Genomic DNA, 17,255 nt, shown 5'->3' with positions numbered 1-17,255 from the left:
ATCATATGAAAATATGGCCAAAACTCTGCTCTTGAAAGTATGCAAGAAATCTGTGAAAAAACTATCATCAAGGATATATAAACAGATAGTTGAAATACAATATTTATTTCTTCCTCTTCCTGATTTATGGTGCAATCCTATGAAGACAGTCATGAGCCTCTGAACTCAGAGGCTGATGAGTATCCAGGGTAGCCAGAGCATGGAGGCAATCCTCGCCTTCATGCTCCGGCTGCCCTGCATTTTTGGCTATACAGGCAATTTTTCTTGTTTAGCTGAGTAGATTTGGAATAGGAAGGGGGGAGGCTGTGAGGAAACAGGGAAGAATCATGCTGGCTACGAGGGGGCAAGGAGCATGGCTCCCAGGAACCAAAAAATCCTATGGCTCTAGACAGTGTCTAATGGTTATGCGGTTGCACCCTTAGTTGATGTGGATAAGGCAAAGTTTTTCTCCTTCTCATCTAATAGAATAACCCAGGGTCATCTAATTAAGCTGAATGGTAGAAGATTCAAGATAGATAAATGGAAGTACTTCACACAGTGCATAGTTAAACTATGGAATTCGGTAAAAGATGGAGTAATGGCCACGTTCATTAGCCAAGTTTAGCTATTTCAGAATAAATGCATATGTATTTGAAGGAAGGTCTTTGACTTTGAGAGGGGTATTTAATTCTGGACACAGGGGACAAAGATGTCCTTTTACCTCAGGCATGACTTGGTTTTTCCTTGTAGAGATAGGAGTCCCTCTACAGAGAAGAGCTCCTTTGCAGAGTCATTGGGTGTGTGTTGCGAGTGTAAGCGGGAGCATGGAATAAAGACACGGAGACAGGACTTGGGTTAACTAGGGCCTCTTTATTTAAATAACTGGAATCCATCCCTTCCTGGATCTGCGCATGAAAGTGTGGGAATAAACCTTATCTCAGGCCTCTTGCCTGTCTTAAGGGCAAGCCACTCTCGAAAGCAAGGAGCCGGGAATTCTGGCTTCTTGCTTATATGACACTTTGTAAGTGTGGGGAGACCGCCCTACTACACCCCTGCCCACTGCCATAACGACAGCGAGTGGGTGAAGACAGGAGGGTCTCCAAAGGCATACCATATCCTGGCACTTGAGCCGCGGAGCCCCCGAGGAGCAGGCCTCCGGATATGCCAATCACCTTTTAAAAGGTGCCAGAGTGCTCACCGTCCCTGTCTAATACTCTCAATTCATGCACATTCCCTGCCACAAATTAACCTAATTACACACCCTTCCTAATCCTTCCATACGCCACCAGTATGAAGTAGGCAAAAAACGTAATAGGAAAAATTCCTACTTAGCTCTCCCTCCAAAGGGAGCGACTGGCTAATCCCATACTAGAAACGAGGCGGGAGGGTGGGAGCCGAAATCGAAAGAGGCCGGTGCTTGGGCGTGGCAGCCTTATATAGCCGTTGCCCAGCCCATGCCTCACGTGGCTCTTCCACAGGGCCACGTGAGGCATCTTTTTCTTCTGCCCCTCCCACCTGCAACGGCCGCTTTCCCGCCTAAGCCGTTAGCTGGGCGGGAAGCGGATTTTGCAGAGTCATTTGGTGTGTGTTTGTCTATGTTTGTTGTGTTTGTCTTGTTCTCCAGAAATCTGCTAGGCTTGTGAGTATATTTTTTTAATTTGCTTTGCTGAATAGAGTTTCGTGTATGTGTTTGACTTTAACTTTCTTAAATTGTTTTAATAAATGTTTTAAACTTATAATGGTTTCATTGAGTTTGTGAGTCTGAGTGAAGTCAATCATTCTGAGTGTCTATCTCCAGATCTTCCTTATACCTACTATAGTAGGGAATTTAAGTAGTACTGTTGCAAGGTATTGCAGGAACTTACGCTTCCAAGCAGCCTGTGTTCACGTGTGCCTTAAAATAAAAGTCACCTGAAAAATCCCCTTACACATTGCAGAACATCATCACCGATCATGAGGTATATCAATCAAGGCATAAGCCTTAGCTTCCAATTTCCTGGATTTGTAGAGTTTGAGCCAACATGATATTGTTTTAACTCCAGGCTTAAACAGCAGGGTCTTTGATCATTGAATGTTCTTATAATCATTCTCAAATGGGAGGCATACTACCAATCTGTTCCACATTTTAGGTTTATTTCAGTTTGTAACCACTTTGCAATTGCAGTGCTAGAGGCCTTTATAAGCAGCAAACAACCAAAGAAGCTAAAAAGTGAAGGTGCTTCCAGACAAGGCTTTTATAACACCAACCCCCTGCTTCATTCATGGGATTTTATGGAGGGTGGTGGTGGTCAGATGTCATCTTCAACTTGTAACCTTCTTGTGCATCCCATGCTTCTTCTATCTTTTCTCTAACCATAGTTAATCAGTTAAGAAAGAAAAAATGGAATAGTGCTACAATGCATTCTCACTAGTAGCACTATGAGCACCTCCATTTGGAAGCACCTTTAGATTAAGTTTGGTCACCAAAAAGGGCATTTGGGTGATTTCAACATCTGTAACTCACTTTTCAGACTGTGACTGGAAGGAATTGCTTCTAATTCCTCTGTATGTTCTTCTATTATTTTAGATTCTTCAAAATAAGAAGAAAATCCCTGTAAATCTATCATTTTACTTAGCTTTCAGAAAAGATAAATAATCCCCTTTGATCAATTATTGCTGTTTAACAACTTTCTTTTATATTAAAAAAACAAAATCATTGCTATTTGCTGCTAAATAAAATTCATGGTAGTTTGGTCATTGGAAAGGGTGTTCCCCCACATACCCCCAGTCTCGGATTCACTGAGTCACAAAAATCATGCGGACATTTCCTCTGAAGTTGTACTCAATTTGGCACTCTTCTTCACAATTTTTGGCACCATGATAGAGCTAAGAAGAAGTTGGAAGAATACAGCCTTTAACTCCTAATGTGGATGTTATACAACTGCAAGGAGCAGCAAAATATCAGTCTAAAATCACAAAGTTTTGGTTTTTTTTAAAAAAGTTATATATAATGTAACAAACACAAAATAGGGTTGGATCCCAAATCAAAGGGGCTTAAGTTAGTCATTACTAACAAGTCCCATTGATTTCAATGGATCTATTCTAAGTAATAAGTCTGATCCAACCCATTGATATTAAAGCACTGTTTGATTACTTCCATAAAGGAGCCTAATAACTTACAGCCATGAAACATCGATACTACCACACAGATTATTATGTGCTAAAATTATCAAGGACTTCCAGAGGAGTTATTTAATTACATACCATATTTCTTCGATTCTAAGACGCACTTTTTAAATTTATTTATTATTTATTTAGAATATTTATATACCGCTCCCCATTGAAAAATTTCGGAGTGGTGTACAAAGTAAAATGAAAATAAAAACAGAATAAAACAGTTAAAGCAAAATTTAAAAAGAAGCAAAAACAGAAATCCAAGGCTGCATGTTAAAGAAAGGCTTCTTGGAATAAAGATGTTTTCAGGAGGCGCCGAAAGGAGTACAAGGTTGGCGCCTGCCTGACCTCCAGAGGCAGGGAATTCCACAGGAGGGGCGCCACCACGCTGAAGGCTTTTTTCCCCATATAAACATCTCTAAAAATGGGGTGCATCTTAGAATCGCGGGTCTTAGGTTTTTTTTTCTGTTGGTGGTACTGAAATTAGTGTGCATCTTACAATCGATGGTGCCTTACAATCAAAGAAATACGGTAATAACAACTAAGATTTTATTCATTTATTACTGTTTAAATTTATATCTGGATGCAAGCACATACCAGAAGGTTGGGAAGGTAGAAAAATTTGCATAGTTTTCATGTGTTGATATACATATAGCATTCTGGCCAATATTTAGTACTTTTAAACTACTTTTTTTATTGAAATGCATACATAATTCAATTGAATGACCACAGTGACTAATAATCAAAACTGTCAAAGATACAATAAAAACTGTCAAGATAGAATAAAATAAAAACAACAGGTAAACAGACTAAAAGCAGCAGTCCATGAAATAAATTATTTCAACAGAAAAGAAATTTAAGCACATGCTTAACTCTCATATTAAAACAAATTCAATTTAAAAGTAATTTAAATTAAAAGTAAGAATTTAAATTAAAAGAATAAAAAAATTTGGCTAGATTGTACTAATCAGTTCAAGGGTTCATGACCGTTACTAGTCAATTGAACAATATTTAAGTTATCATAATATCTTTTTATGACTCCTTTCTCAGAAAATTGTCTTTGAGAGTGTAAACTATTTACAGATAGTACTAGGTTATTTGTTTTTTTAAAAAGGACTATTAATATAAGTAAATATACAAAGTTAAAAATCAACATTTGCAGTATTATCTATATGAAGACTATCCCTATGAAAATCTCAAACTAAGAACACAACGAGAAACTGCCACTGAAGAATTTTTTTTCAGTAGAAATAAATCCTGAAGAATCAACAGACAGCCCTACCAGTACAAACTGTACTTAAAGCAACCAATTGCCATGACACTTCTGGGACCAAATTATATGTGACATTACTCACATCCCTAGCAAGGGCTGCATCTGTTCAAGTTTACATATGTAAACTCTAATATAGTAACCTGATAGCCAATGAGAAGTTTGTTGCAACTCAATGGGACTTTTTGGCCTTCCAAGGGCCAAAGTAGATATGATGTTATCCACGTCTTTAGCTCTTCCATGGATCAAAAATAAATAGGACAGGAGAGATTGTGGGGGAAGGGTTTTAATTCTTTCTCCCCACCTCACTCCTGCACTCCATTGCTCTCCTCCCATGCTGGCTAGACATGGATAACATCACATCTAGTTTAGCCCTGAGAAGGCCAAAAGGTCCCACTGAGCTATAACAAATGTCTCTTTACTTAGTCAGGTTACCTTACTAGAGCTTACATCCATGAATGTGTACAGATCCAGATTAGTGATCAAAATGCCTCTACTCAGGAAGCACAAAACAGTTTGTATTTATCTTTGAATCATCTGTGGTTAGTGGATAATTTCCCCACCTATATTCAAGATATTTTTAATTGCAAAAGGTGGCAGTTACATAATATCTTTTCAGCCCAGTCCTGAACAGGTCTACTCAGAAATAAGTCCTGCTGCTGTAAAAGGGCCTGCTTCTCAGGAAAAAAACTAGATGTGATGTAGATTTATGAACAGAATCTCCTTCCTTTTCTTCACAACACCAGTGGGTGTGGACTCAGATCACAATTCGTATTGGTATGGGGGGATGGAGCTTTAAGCCTTTTCCCAAAGCTGGTACAGCAGTGAACTATACAAACGTGCATTTGTTACTAATGTCCTCACCCCATCCACATGATGCAAATAGCAGCCTCAGAGAGACATTTATCAGGAGCATTTCATGGAGAGAAAGGATTAACTTCCAACCACCATGGTCCTGAACTAATTGATTCACCAATTATGGTTATTCTTCAGCTTTTACTTCAATTAAACATTTGCATATTTCCAAGAAAACTTTTATTGGTGTGCTTTGCACAACAACCTCATTGGAGATTAATAGGCCTAGGAAAATACAGAAGTGTCCCCCAACACTGAAAAAACTAGAAATGGCAACGGCTGGGCCTCCCTAGTAAGAGCAGGATGCCACCTCCAAAAAGATCTTCACCCTAGTCACCTTCCACCTCAGTTCAAATAGCAGGGGCATCTGGAGAAGAACCTGCAAAGATGTAAACAGTGTATGGGCGATCCTTCAAATAACTTGTTCCAAAGCTGTACAGGGCTTTTAAAAATGTAAGCATCAGTATATTGAATTGTGCCCAGAAACATATCAGGAGCCAGTAATGCTGATGAAGCTTGATAAGACACACTGCCCCCAACCAGTCACAGTTAGTACTCTAGCAGCTGTATTATAAACAAACTGCAGTTTCCAAGCAGACTTTAAAAAACAGCCCCATGTACTGTGTATTATGGTAGTCTAGTCGTCTGGAGGCTGTACTAAAATAGCACAAGGTGCTCTGTGCCATGGAGGCTATTTGAACATCCAATTATGAAGTTGGATCTAGGATATGGCACAACTGAATGGTGCATCACAATCCATAACAGGTTTGTTTATTACATTTCTATATCATCCCCTGAGGCAAACAATTCACCCACCAAAAGGGTGGGTATCTTGTCTAGATGAATTTTCAAGGTTTTGGCCCTCACTAGTTCGTTATTGATTCCAGATGCTCCTAGGACTTCTACCACCTCACCTGAATCAGATGTAGAGAAGAAATTAGCTCCATTCAGAAATTTACTCCAAGCACAGAGAACACATATTGGCCCTGCCACAACATTGCCCCACATTTCCTATCACCCATCATCCACTTGTATGGAAAAGACTGATACCTTAGCACAACCTGAAAAAACAATTGGGAACATCCCAAGTACCACTGCCAGGTTCATAAAAAAGGTTCTGATAGCACACACACAGACAAATTGTCACTTTGTATAGGGATCCAAAATTCACTTGTCATGGCATATATTCCTATCCCCTGTGATGCAAATGAAGCTGAGCACTAATGCAGCTGAGCAAAACAGGAGTGAGTCACAGCTCAGAGCTAGGAAGAATACAGGTTCATCCCTGTAGTTGTGTTGGCCTTTGGAGATGTTCAGCATACCTCCAAAGATCATGCAACCAGAGGCAAGGCTCTATCCTTCCCTTCTACAGGGATGGGGAGGGTACCAGGCCCAGCCAAAGCCTGTGGATTGCTGTCTGTGCACAATAAAGTGTAGAACAGGCAGTAAGAGATAAAATGAGCAAAACACATCAAATTCTGTAACTAAAGACTTGTGAGATATGTGGAGAAAAATGAGAAGACAGAGATGAAGTATAAAGAGTTGCTACTTTGAATTTGGTGATCTACTCTCATAATGTCCAGTTCACAACTATACATGCTGTTGGCTAGGGGGTGGGTATTATGTTGAAAAACAATTGTAGTTATCCCAAAACCAAAGGCCTCTGCTCAGCCTATTCCTTATTGTACAAGGTTATGATCTCATTAATCCTAGCATATTTCTTTTAAAGTTGTTGTACAGAACACTGAACTAAAAGTTCACCCACAGGTGACAAGCTGTTCTTATGTGATCATTTAACTATAAGAGCTATTCAAGTTTAAGAGATTATTGATTTCGCTTACATAGTCACCATTAGGACACCTGTTACACCATTGTGAGGTACACTGCATGTCGCAGCTGGCATATGAAGGAAACTTGCAATCCAAGTTGTCTGCAATTCATCAATATCATGCTATGGCTGAGTTGGGCTCAGCTCTGGAGCAAATCTAGCAAAGTAAAATGTCAAAAGCACAGTATTAACAGTCCAGGAAAAAGGAGAGTCAAAAGCAGGAAATGAGAGGAAGCAAAGTTCCAAAATACTGGCAGCTGAAATAAATCTGTTGTTCCAGCAGCTAGCAGGTCTCAAATGAAGGCTTATATAGCCAACAACCAGTTACAGCTGCAGTGTTTTCTTACTTCTGAGTAGATCCTGGCTCTCAAACAGACTGTCACTCCCAAGTAGCCTGGCTGCTGTTCTTCTTGAGGTGGTCTGTGCTTCTGCTTTCTGGTGTCAGTGTGCTGTAAAGCCAGGCAGATGCTCATTCTCATCCCCCTGAGGGATCTATGGCCCTCAGGGATTTCTCAGAGTCCACCAATACTGGAGAACATGGAGTACTTTCCATGGAGGTTCTAGGGGTATTACTTGTGTCAGGAGGATCCACATGAACATTGGACTCCAAGATATACAAATCTTCATCAAGAGATTCATCCTGGTTTGGGACTGGGTCAGGCATGACAATCTGTGGCTCCTGAAATTACCATAACAGTATCAAAAACCTTTTGCTCTGAGGCTTATTACCTGGCACCTAGGACTCTACCAAAATAGATTGAGAACAGGTCTCAGGCTCCCTCATTACAGAGAGATGCACAACTGAACAAGAACTATCCAATCCTGCAGAATATAGTTTCTAGCGGTTTGGGTGGGCCAGGGAGATCTCTAGTTCAAACCTAGAATGTCACTGGTTCAATTGGCAACTTCTAACTCCAGTGACATTCACATAACAATTCTACTAATTTTTGTACATTATTCTAACTTGTTAATGAAAACCTAGCACACCGATTCTGGCAGAAAATATTCAACAACATATGCCACTAATCAGCAAATACTTTTACTGGGAGGGATGAAAGGAAGTGGACTAACCCCCAATTCCACAATGTAGGCTTCCAGAAAGTCCCATTGTCAGAACTAGTACTGAGCTCTCTTGCATACATGTTGGCAATTGAAGGGTTGACTGATATTACTCAGGAGAATGGATTGGGTCCTAGAGCTTCTGCTAGCTGGACCCTATTATACTCAATATATACTGAGTAAGCTGAATAAATTCCTTCAGAGTTTCTTGTTATGGGTAGGAATGCTGCCAAAATCCAAAATTAGGCAATTTGTTGATAGAATCTATTATGTGCATAATACCTCTATGTGTATAAACACTGTATGGCTATCTGATGAAGTATTTTCATTATTCAAACAGAGATTATTCACAAGCACCTTTGCAGTCTGCATAACTAAAGCATCTAAACTCTGCTATTCCTGTGCATGTTTTGAGGTTGGTTGGTTTAATCCTTTACTTTCTACAGGAAATGTAAATGTCCTGTTTGCAATGCTCATGCTCATGGAATTATGTCAATTAGCCGTTTAATTATTTTTTCTAAACCAATCAGTGTAAAATTTTGGATCTGAAATCCTTCAGCAAGCCAATTACGTTTGAATAAACAGCCATGTCAGTTAGTATCCACCACTTGTTCAATGTTTCTTATTTATATTTATTTATTTATTTATTTATTACATTTCTATACCGCCCAATAGCCGAAGCTCTCTGCACTCTCTTTTTCAAAAAGCTCTCTCTTTTTCACTCATGGCTTCCTTTCCTTTCTGTATCCAGCTAGTCAAGTTAGGTCATTTCTCTCTAGTATTGGGCAGCTTTTTTTCTTATTTAGAAAGTAAACATTTACTTTAGATTTGGATTCTGGTGGGTGGCACTATGAGGAAATTCAAGGAGGAGGAGGTTGAGAGGGGAGAGGTGCAGCCTAGAGTGGCTGACAGGCGAGGAGATCAGGGTGTCAGCAAATGGATTTGTCTCTTCCGCAGCTACTGCTCACATTGCAGCCACAAATGCCTGCTCCATACTGACTGTGGCATGTGAAAACAGCCAAACAGAGGGGGACACATGATATTATGACTCATAGCATGATAGCGTACTACAGTTCCCAAGAAGAACTTTGTTGATGCGCATGAAACGCAGTTCATATATGTACACAATTTATTTTATTTATTTATGTATTTATTTATTACATTTCTATACCGCCCAATAGCCGGAGCTCTCTGGGCGGTTCACAACGAGATCTTAAAATAATGGGAAACTTTTGTTTGGAGGAATTCATAATTTGATGAGCAAATTATGATTTCTGTTGTTATAGAAATCACCCATCGCTAGTTATGGGCCATTGGCACAGCAACATTCACAATAACTGTATGACAAGGCTGAAGAAAATATTTTATCATTTAGCAAGCATAATATGAAATATTTTCAAAAGCTTTAGAACCGACACAGACAGGATATCATGGCCACAATCCAAAGAAGTGTATGACTAATTCCACATGCCCAGCAGGGATTTTAAGTCAGCCATCCATGCCACATAGCAAGCTGCTTTCGCAATTTGGAGGAATAACGTGTCATGGGGGAGGGAGTTGCTGTTCCAAGAAAACACATCAAAGTTCACTGGACATAAGAACATAAGAAGCACCATGCTGGATCAGACCAAGGGTCCATCTAGTCCGGCGCTCTGTTCACACAGTGGCCAACCAGCCATCAGCCACGGATGAACAAGCAGGACATGGTGCAACAGCAAGTCTTTCAGTGGGCCTAAAGGAGTTCTCTGGATTGGGTCCATGTCCTGCTTCAAATAACTACCAACAAGCATAACTAAGTTTTATGGTCTATCTAGTGCTCTGTGCTCACACAGATTTTTTTTTATATGACAAAGTAGACACAAGCACATTTTTTCTGTAAATTTGGGTCTGGTGAAGTTCTACACCTGAAAACACTTGCCAAAATGTTTTATATTCGACTCCAAGAACAAGAGTTATGACCAATGGCTGGTTGTCGGCGTTTTTCATACTTGAGCAAGGTACTAGGCAAGGATGTCCGCTTCCCCCATTGATATTTGATCTATGCTTGGAACCACTGGCTTGTGCAATTAGACAAAATATAAAATTCTAACCCACTTCGAAAATTTTATTGGAAAGCCAAAATTACTCAGTTTAGCTAAACCAGAATTAGTCTTACATGCTGACCTAGAATTTAAAATTATTCTTTATGCTGATAATCTTTTATTGTTTATTTCTAAACTTCAGACATGTACTCCTGCTTTGATGGAATTGATTAATAACTTTGGTGATCTTTCCGGTTACTCAATTAACTAGTCAAAGTCAGAGTTTATGCCAACTGGAGAAAGTATATTTTCTACTGTTCTGGCTACTGGCTAATGGCCAATTTCGGTGGTGCCCTGATTTTATTATCTATAGACAGATGGGAGCCATTAAAGTTGAGTCTGTGGGGTAAAATCAACACACTTAAGATGAACCTTATACCTCAAATTCTTTCTGTTGTAGGCGGGATACCTTTATTTATCCCAGGCAAACTATTTATTTATTTATTTATTTATTTAGAGCCAAAGCTCTCTGGGCAGTTTACAAAATTAAGACAATTCAAGTATACAACAACAGTATAAAACCATAATATAAAATACAATATAAAAGCACAACCAAGATAAAAACAGCAGCAATACAAATTTAAAACAGCAAGTTCAAATTAATTTATAGACTGTTAAAATACTGGGAGAATAATCTTCACCTGGCATCTAAAAGAATATAATGTAGGTGCCAAGCGAACCTCCTTAGGGATGCTTTGTTTCGTAAATTCTTCTGGGGTTCTTCCCCACTTCGAATATCTTTGAAACGGATGCAGCTTCCAATTAAAGAAGGCGAGTTTGGTTTTCCAGACCTAGCTTTGTATCATCAGGCTTACCTGTTGGCTTGTACTAAGTTTTGGTCTTCTTCAATTGATCAAAATAAACTGATTAGTGAAATTACATGAGATTAGAAATGTGAAGGCCCAGAATTTTTTTTGAAAAATTTGGGAAAAACCCTTTTACCCCCTCGTTTTTTTCCAAAGCCTTTGCGGGGGATTACGGGATGTTTTATTTTAGCATGATGAATAAAATGTTTAAGACAAGGTTTTCAGTTATTTACTTCTCCAAATGATTTCTAAAAACTGTACAGTATCAGATTATTACAATTTACTGTGCACCAAGGACAAGCAAGTCCTAGGTTGTAAACTGAGACTACAACTCTCAAATGCAAGAGCAAGATGCATTTCTGCCTCAAGGGGGCACTGCCACTGAAGCAGGGACTGAAACTAATAGTAATAGCTATAGGTCAGAAAATAAGTCTGATTAAATTTCATGCATATTCATTGAATCTTGGTCCCCCCTTTTTTCTCAGTTCTTTTTATGGGAATGGATGCTTTATGTCTTGACACTGGAGGACTAGCGGAGACATAAATAATTTTCTTTGTTACTAATGTTGGTGGTTTCTTCAGTTGTTTTTTAAAATTATTTTTTGCCTGCTCCTCATAAACTGGCAGAACCAAAGAGGTTCCTTACAGTTCAGGTGTTCCTAACAGTTCAGGAGCTTGTAGCTCCATTTGTTACCCCCAAAAAAGTAAAAAAAGTAAATTAAATTTGTAATAATTGTTTGAATACACTACTTTAAATATACCAAAGATAATAATTTTATGCCAAACCAACTTGGACATAATGACATTTTATGTTCCTAAAGTAACAAAGTGACTTTCAATCTGTAAAAATTACTAATATTGCATTATTTCAATTTTTCTGAAAAATTCAGTTTTTTCCAGAAAAAAACGGGGAGGGGGGGGAACGGGTTTTTCCCATGGCTTCAAAATTTCTGGAAATTTTACATCTCTACATGAGATATAGACACACTGCTTCCTCGGAACTGCCATCCATGATGGATAGCACTCGGTTCTCGCCATAATAGGCTCAGACGACGAGTTTTTGCCATTTTCGGACTTGTGTGTTAAATATAATTTACCTGCTATGGCCCAATGGCAATACTTGCACCTGCAACACCTGCTGGAATCTAGGTTTGGTCCAGCTGCTTTTACAGCTTCGGAGCCTCCAGCACTGTTAGAACAGCTGAACTGACACGTTGATCCACGACCCATATATATATTTAGCAGCAGTAAATAAATATGATACCCATAGTTTAAGACTAGAATGGAATAGAGAATTAGAGCACCCTATCTTGTCTAACCAAAGGATGGTTACCCTAACATTTGTATTTGAAGCTTCTATGGATCTCAGGTTACGTCTTACTCAGCAAAAAAAATTATGTTTCGGGTTTATTGGACTCCACAATGCCTTTTTAATAAGGGGTTGTCTAACTTGCAAAATTGTTGGAGATGTAATGCATCTAATGCTTCTTTAACTCATATGTTTTGGCAATGCCCCATAGTTGCCCCTTTTTGGGAGGAGGTAAAATAATAAGGATGAACTTTGTATTGAAATGATCTATAATATGGAACAATGCATGTCCTCCTAAATTACCTACCGGCTTCTTTGAAGTTAACACTTGGTCAGCACAGAGGGATTTTCAGAGCCCTTATGACAGCCAAAAAACTTATAATATCACATTGGAAGGACAAATCCACACCTCCCATAATGCAATGGATCAAGGACTTAATAACATTATCAACTTTTGAACGGGTGTTATATAGACGCAACTTGCAAGTGGACAAATACACAGATGGTCGGCTTTTCTTGAAACCTTTGTATAACTCTCTCATTTTTTCTTTTCTTTTTTTAATGAATGGAAATTGATGATAATCCTATATACTTAATGTATGGTTTATTTTCCATTTTCACAATGTATTTTCTGTTATATTTTATCAATATTCAAAGGGTGGGGGGAAGTATTCTTGCATGTGACCAAAAAAGCAACAATAACATTTATCTCATTTGTTTATACACTGGGAGAGGGGATTGTATCGAAAGAGGTTACATTTCTCTCCTCTGCGTGTGCGCATGGGGATTGAATAGAAACGGCTAAAAGTTTTCCAAGCAGCACGTGCAGAGCAGCCCCATCCCATTGCAAAGCACAGATTCTTCGCAAGTTCAGAAGTCTGCAACGTCAGTATTGTCCCTGTAAGAGCATCTTTGCAACTATGACTATGCTTTCCAGCCATGAGATTTCCATCCCATCTGAAAATGCTCTAAAAGCAACGGTAACACTTTTCTCATTTTAGTAGGGGGACTAAATGGAAACAGGTTGCTCAGGCATTCCTGAAATATGGATCCAAGCAGGAGCGGAGGGGTGGACACACTCCCAACTGACGAGGATCAGTACTGATGTCAACACCACACCACCAAACACCCACCCACACAAAGCAGGACATAGTGCAATGGAAGGATTACACGGGGAAACAAAGGCAATTTCATTGCATGACCGCCCAAAATACCATATTTTCCACATAGCAAAATAACACACACAAAGAAGGGGGGAAGACATGAAACAACAACTGCACGGTGATGGTGTCGTGTAAAGCTCACAGGAAAACCAGTGACCAAACCATGATGATTGCATGAAAAAATGCCCGTCTGAAGACGCCCATCATCTGGAGGACATAGGAAATTTCAGTTTCCTCCCCCACACCCTTGCAACCAGCGCAGAGTTCGTAGGGGATGAAAAAGAGTATTCCCGGGGAGGGGAGCAGACTAGGGACATGGGCTTTATGAGGTATCCCTGGCTGTCCCCAGCCTCCTTCCCTCCCCTTCCCCAAAACCTCATTGGATACGAGTGTCCAGCTCTGCATTGGATACTTCTAAGCTTACGAGTTCGGAGGCTTACGAGTACGCAGGGTTCATCCCATAGGATTGTGTTCTAGGAGGGTAGAAAAATGCTGTGTAATCGTTGGTACATCATAGGTGGTCCATGGTTCTTCAGACCAAGTAAATCTCTCAGATATTTTCTTCTATTACAGCCTTCCCCAACTTGGCACCTTTCAGATGTGTTGGACTGCAACTCCCATCACCCCCAGTCAGTCTGGCCAAGCTGGCTGGGAAATATGGGAGTTGTAGTCCTGGAAGACACCAAGACAAGGAAGGCTGCTCTATTATATTCTTGCATTAACTCATTCGTGACCTCTTCCGTTCATCATTTATATCTCACCTTTCTGTAATAAAATCAAACTCAAGGCATCTTACAATAAAAATATAAACCACAACACAAAAAATAAAAAAAACAGTAAAACAGCATCATAAAACCATATCCAAAGCAGCAGACAATCAGTATGGCCTTTTAACTGATATAATCTCAACATAGCAAAAACAAAACAAAACTATGTACTTTGTAATTTATTAAGTGCTACTCAAGACATATTTCAACATATGTACAAAAACATGGCAGTTGCCATATGTATTAGTAACCATTCTTTGTACTTGTGGCAAAATAATGGCTTCTGCTCATAAAAGGTCCCTCCGTCCACTTTTTGCAAATTACACACACACACAGAGCTCACCCCATTTAGTAGGGTGTTCTGACTCTATGTATAGCATATTCAGAGGGCTGTTCTGAGAAGGAGGAGGCAAGAAAGTCCACTTCTGTCAGCACAGTTGATCTAAATCTGAATCTAACCCACAAAGTCCTCTTTAAGATCTCAATTACCAAAATGACCACTTTGATGTCATGTGTACAACCCCTAATGAGAATTCAAAGAAAGCTGATTAATTTTATATCATGGTAAAGCCAATCAGTTTGAATCTGGTCAACCACCACATTCAGAAAGGCATCAGGCTTAAGAAAATTATAAAAAGACACTTACCCCATGCCATATAGTTTGCAGAAGGTAGGAACTTAATTCATGGCTTATTGAAACTTGAAGTGTTAATTGTTCTGATATAATCCTACAGTGCTTTAGCTCGTTGTGTGTTCTCCACCGGTCAACACAATTCCATGCAACATCTCCTATGTGCCCAGAAGGTAAAGTCCTAACAATTGCTCTTGTCCCAGTATAGACTGATTTTTTAACCTCCTTGTCATTCTTGCAAAACCTTCTGAATAATAAGGTGGAGCGCTCTTTTTTACTTCGAGAAAGATCTTCCTCCATCTCTTCTCCATAGCTTCCACTACAGTTTTCAAAATGGCTCAGAATGGGCTTTGAAGGCATTCTTCCAGTAAAATTACCACCTGGGAAAGTACTGTGGCCTAAGCATGCCACATTGAGTTTTTGGGTTGCTCTTTCCAAACACAAATAGTTATCCACTGAAGTGTCATAGGAATCGCACAACTGTTGTCCAGTTTTATCCCCACAGGTAGTTGGTAGTTCCATTAATTTACAAGTGCATACTGTGGAATCATGGGTGCAGTCATTACAAGTCTTTACTGGCTGTAAGCAGTCATTCCAAATTAAGTTGTTGTGCAAAGTACACAAACCTTTTGAGATGTTTGTCTCTTTAACGTAATTGAAATCAGCGCTCTTCGTTTCACTTTTATTTACTGAGGACTGGCTTCTTAGTGGCTTCAACTCTACTTGAGATCCATCCATTTTTAACTGAATTTCAGCATACATGGCTTTTTCCAGTGAAGAAGGAATTCCAGTTTCTAAACATTTGTCTTTCTTTGCAAAAGAATCACATGAATTATATAAGTGGTTATGCAAAGCATTGCTCTTGCAGCTTTTCTGTATAATGTCATAATTTATGTTAAGTAACTCCAAAGAAGCAGGGATATATGAGCCTCTCTCCCAGAGTTTTTTGCTATCAGTCATTTCTTACACACATGTTAAAATAAAAATAATGAACAATGCTCCCTAGGGGTGTTTTTCTTCAAGTTTTTGTATGAAAGAGTTGTGTGCATCTGATTTCTTTGTATTTTCAGAACTGGCATTTGGGATGCTTTATCTCTATTTCGTTTCTGGTTGACAAACAAGGCTGCCAAAGATCAAGGGCAGATAATGATGCTTCTTCAGATATCATCCTGATACACAGGCTTCAAATAATTCCCCACTTTTCATTACATCATAGCATTGGAGTAAAAAGAAAAAAAGAACAAGAATGGGAAAAATGTTTTATTACCACTGCAACACACAGCATACAACACAGCTGTAGTAGTAATAATCTCCAAAACTTTCTCAGGAGTGGATTGGCGTAGAATAAGAATACCTGTGATTGTTTGGAATAGCACAGCATTCAGACATTTTCCAGCAAACAGGTAAAACTTCCATCATAGTATATACTAATGTCTTGCCTACATATCTTAGCAGACTGTGTTGGGAAAAGTAATTGTTTCTTAACTCATTCCACTTCCAGTTAGTTGCCTGCAAGACAAAAAAAACACACCATACTTAAAATAATGCTAGGTATAAACTGTATATTCATAATAAAATAGCATGAAGTATGTTAACAGACTATTTATGAAATGCAGAACAATTTAAAAATATTGTTCTAAAATACTTTTATTTCTGGCTAGAGTTTCAAAACTGTTTCCCCTCCAAACTTATATCTTCAGTCAGGATCAGATCAGGTCCCACCCCAGCCATTTATTTATAGCTAATTCTATAGTGTTACAGCGTAGTCAAGAAGTTCCAATTTCCACCACCAAGGTTTGTATTTTAGGAAAACCTTCCCTAGTATATTTCTGAGACAAAGCAGAGGAAATAAAAAGGGAATCAAAACGTTGTTAGCCAAAACTCTGTCACTGGATGAGGCCTCTTCCATTCTCATTTAAACCCAGAAAAACTTATCATTTTAAGCCCAATTAAAGTGATTAATTTAACATTAATTTAACTGTGGATGCTTCCAAAGTTTTATTGTGCAATTGTTCTGTCCCATTCACTTCATACATTTAAAAAGCTAAACATGTTTCAGTCTGGCTCACCAAATACCACTGATTTTTAGGGAGTGAAACTAAAATCAGGTATTGTCCTGTCTAAACGAGTATCCTCATTTATGGCTTTAGCGGAACCAGGAACACATCTCTTACATGAAGAACTGCAATTTAGCAATGAGAGACCTATTAATTTTTTTTATGGCCAGCAGAAGTATTTTTAAGATGTGAAATGCAAATCACAGAAGAACTACTACCAGGGAATTGGATGAAAGTCTAGATCCAACTAACTAGTTTACTCAGGGTAAAGATCAGTACAGAACCAGAGATGAGGCA

At 38.9% G+C, this 17,255-nt stretch overlaps 1 protein-coding gene across 4 annotated transcripts in view; it reads right to left on the bottom strand.

Annotated features, from left to right (window-relative positions):
* PLCE1 (phospholipase C epsilon 1) overlaps positions 1 to 16,411 on the bottom strand; it is a 140,806-nt gene extending 124,395 nt beyond the window's left edge. For all 4 annotated transcript variants that reach the window (XM_063132890.1, XM_063132891.1, XM_063132888.1 and 1 more), the window contains exon 1: positions 14,917 to 16,411. In XM_063132890.1, the coding sequence (XP_062988960.1) occupies positions 14,917 to 15,861 (945 nt within the window). In that variant the 5' untranslated portion in view covers positions 15,862 to 16,411. The remainder of the gene's footprint in view (positions 1 to 14,916) is intronic.
* Positions 16,412 to 17,255: the final 844 nt, after the last annotated feature.

This window comes from Elgaria multicarinata, chromosome 8 (assembly GCF_023053635.1).
Source record: "Elgaria multicarinata webbii isolate HBS135686 ecotype San Diego chromosome 8, rElgMul1.1.pri, whole genome shotgun sequence".
In the NCBI taxonomy this organism is placed as follows: Eukaryota; Metazoa; Chordata; class Lepidosauria; order Squamata; family Anguidae; genus Elgaria; species Elgaria multicarinata.
This window is presented reverse-complemented; position numbering and strand designations above follow the sequence as displayed.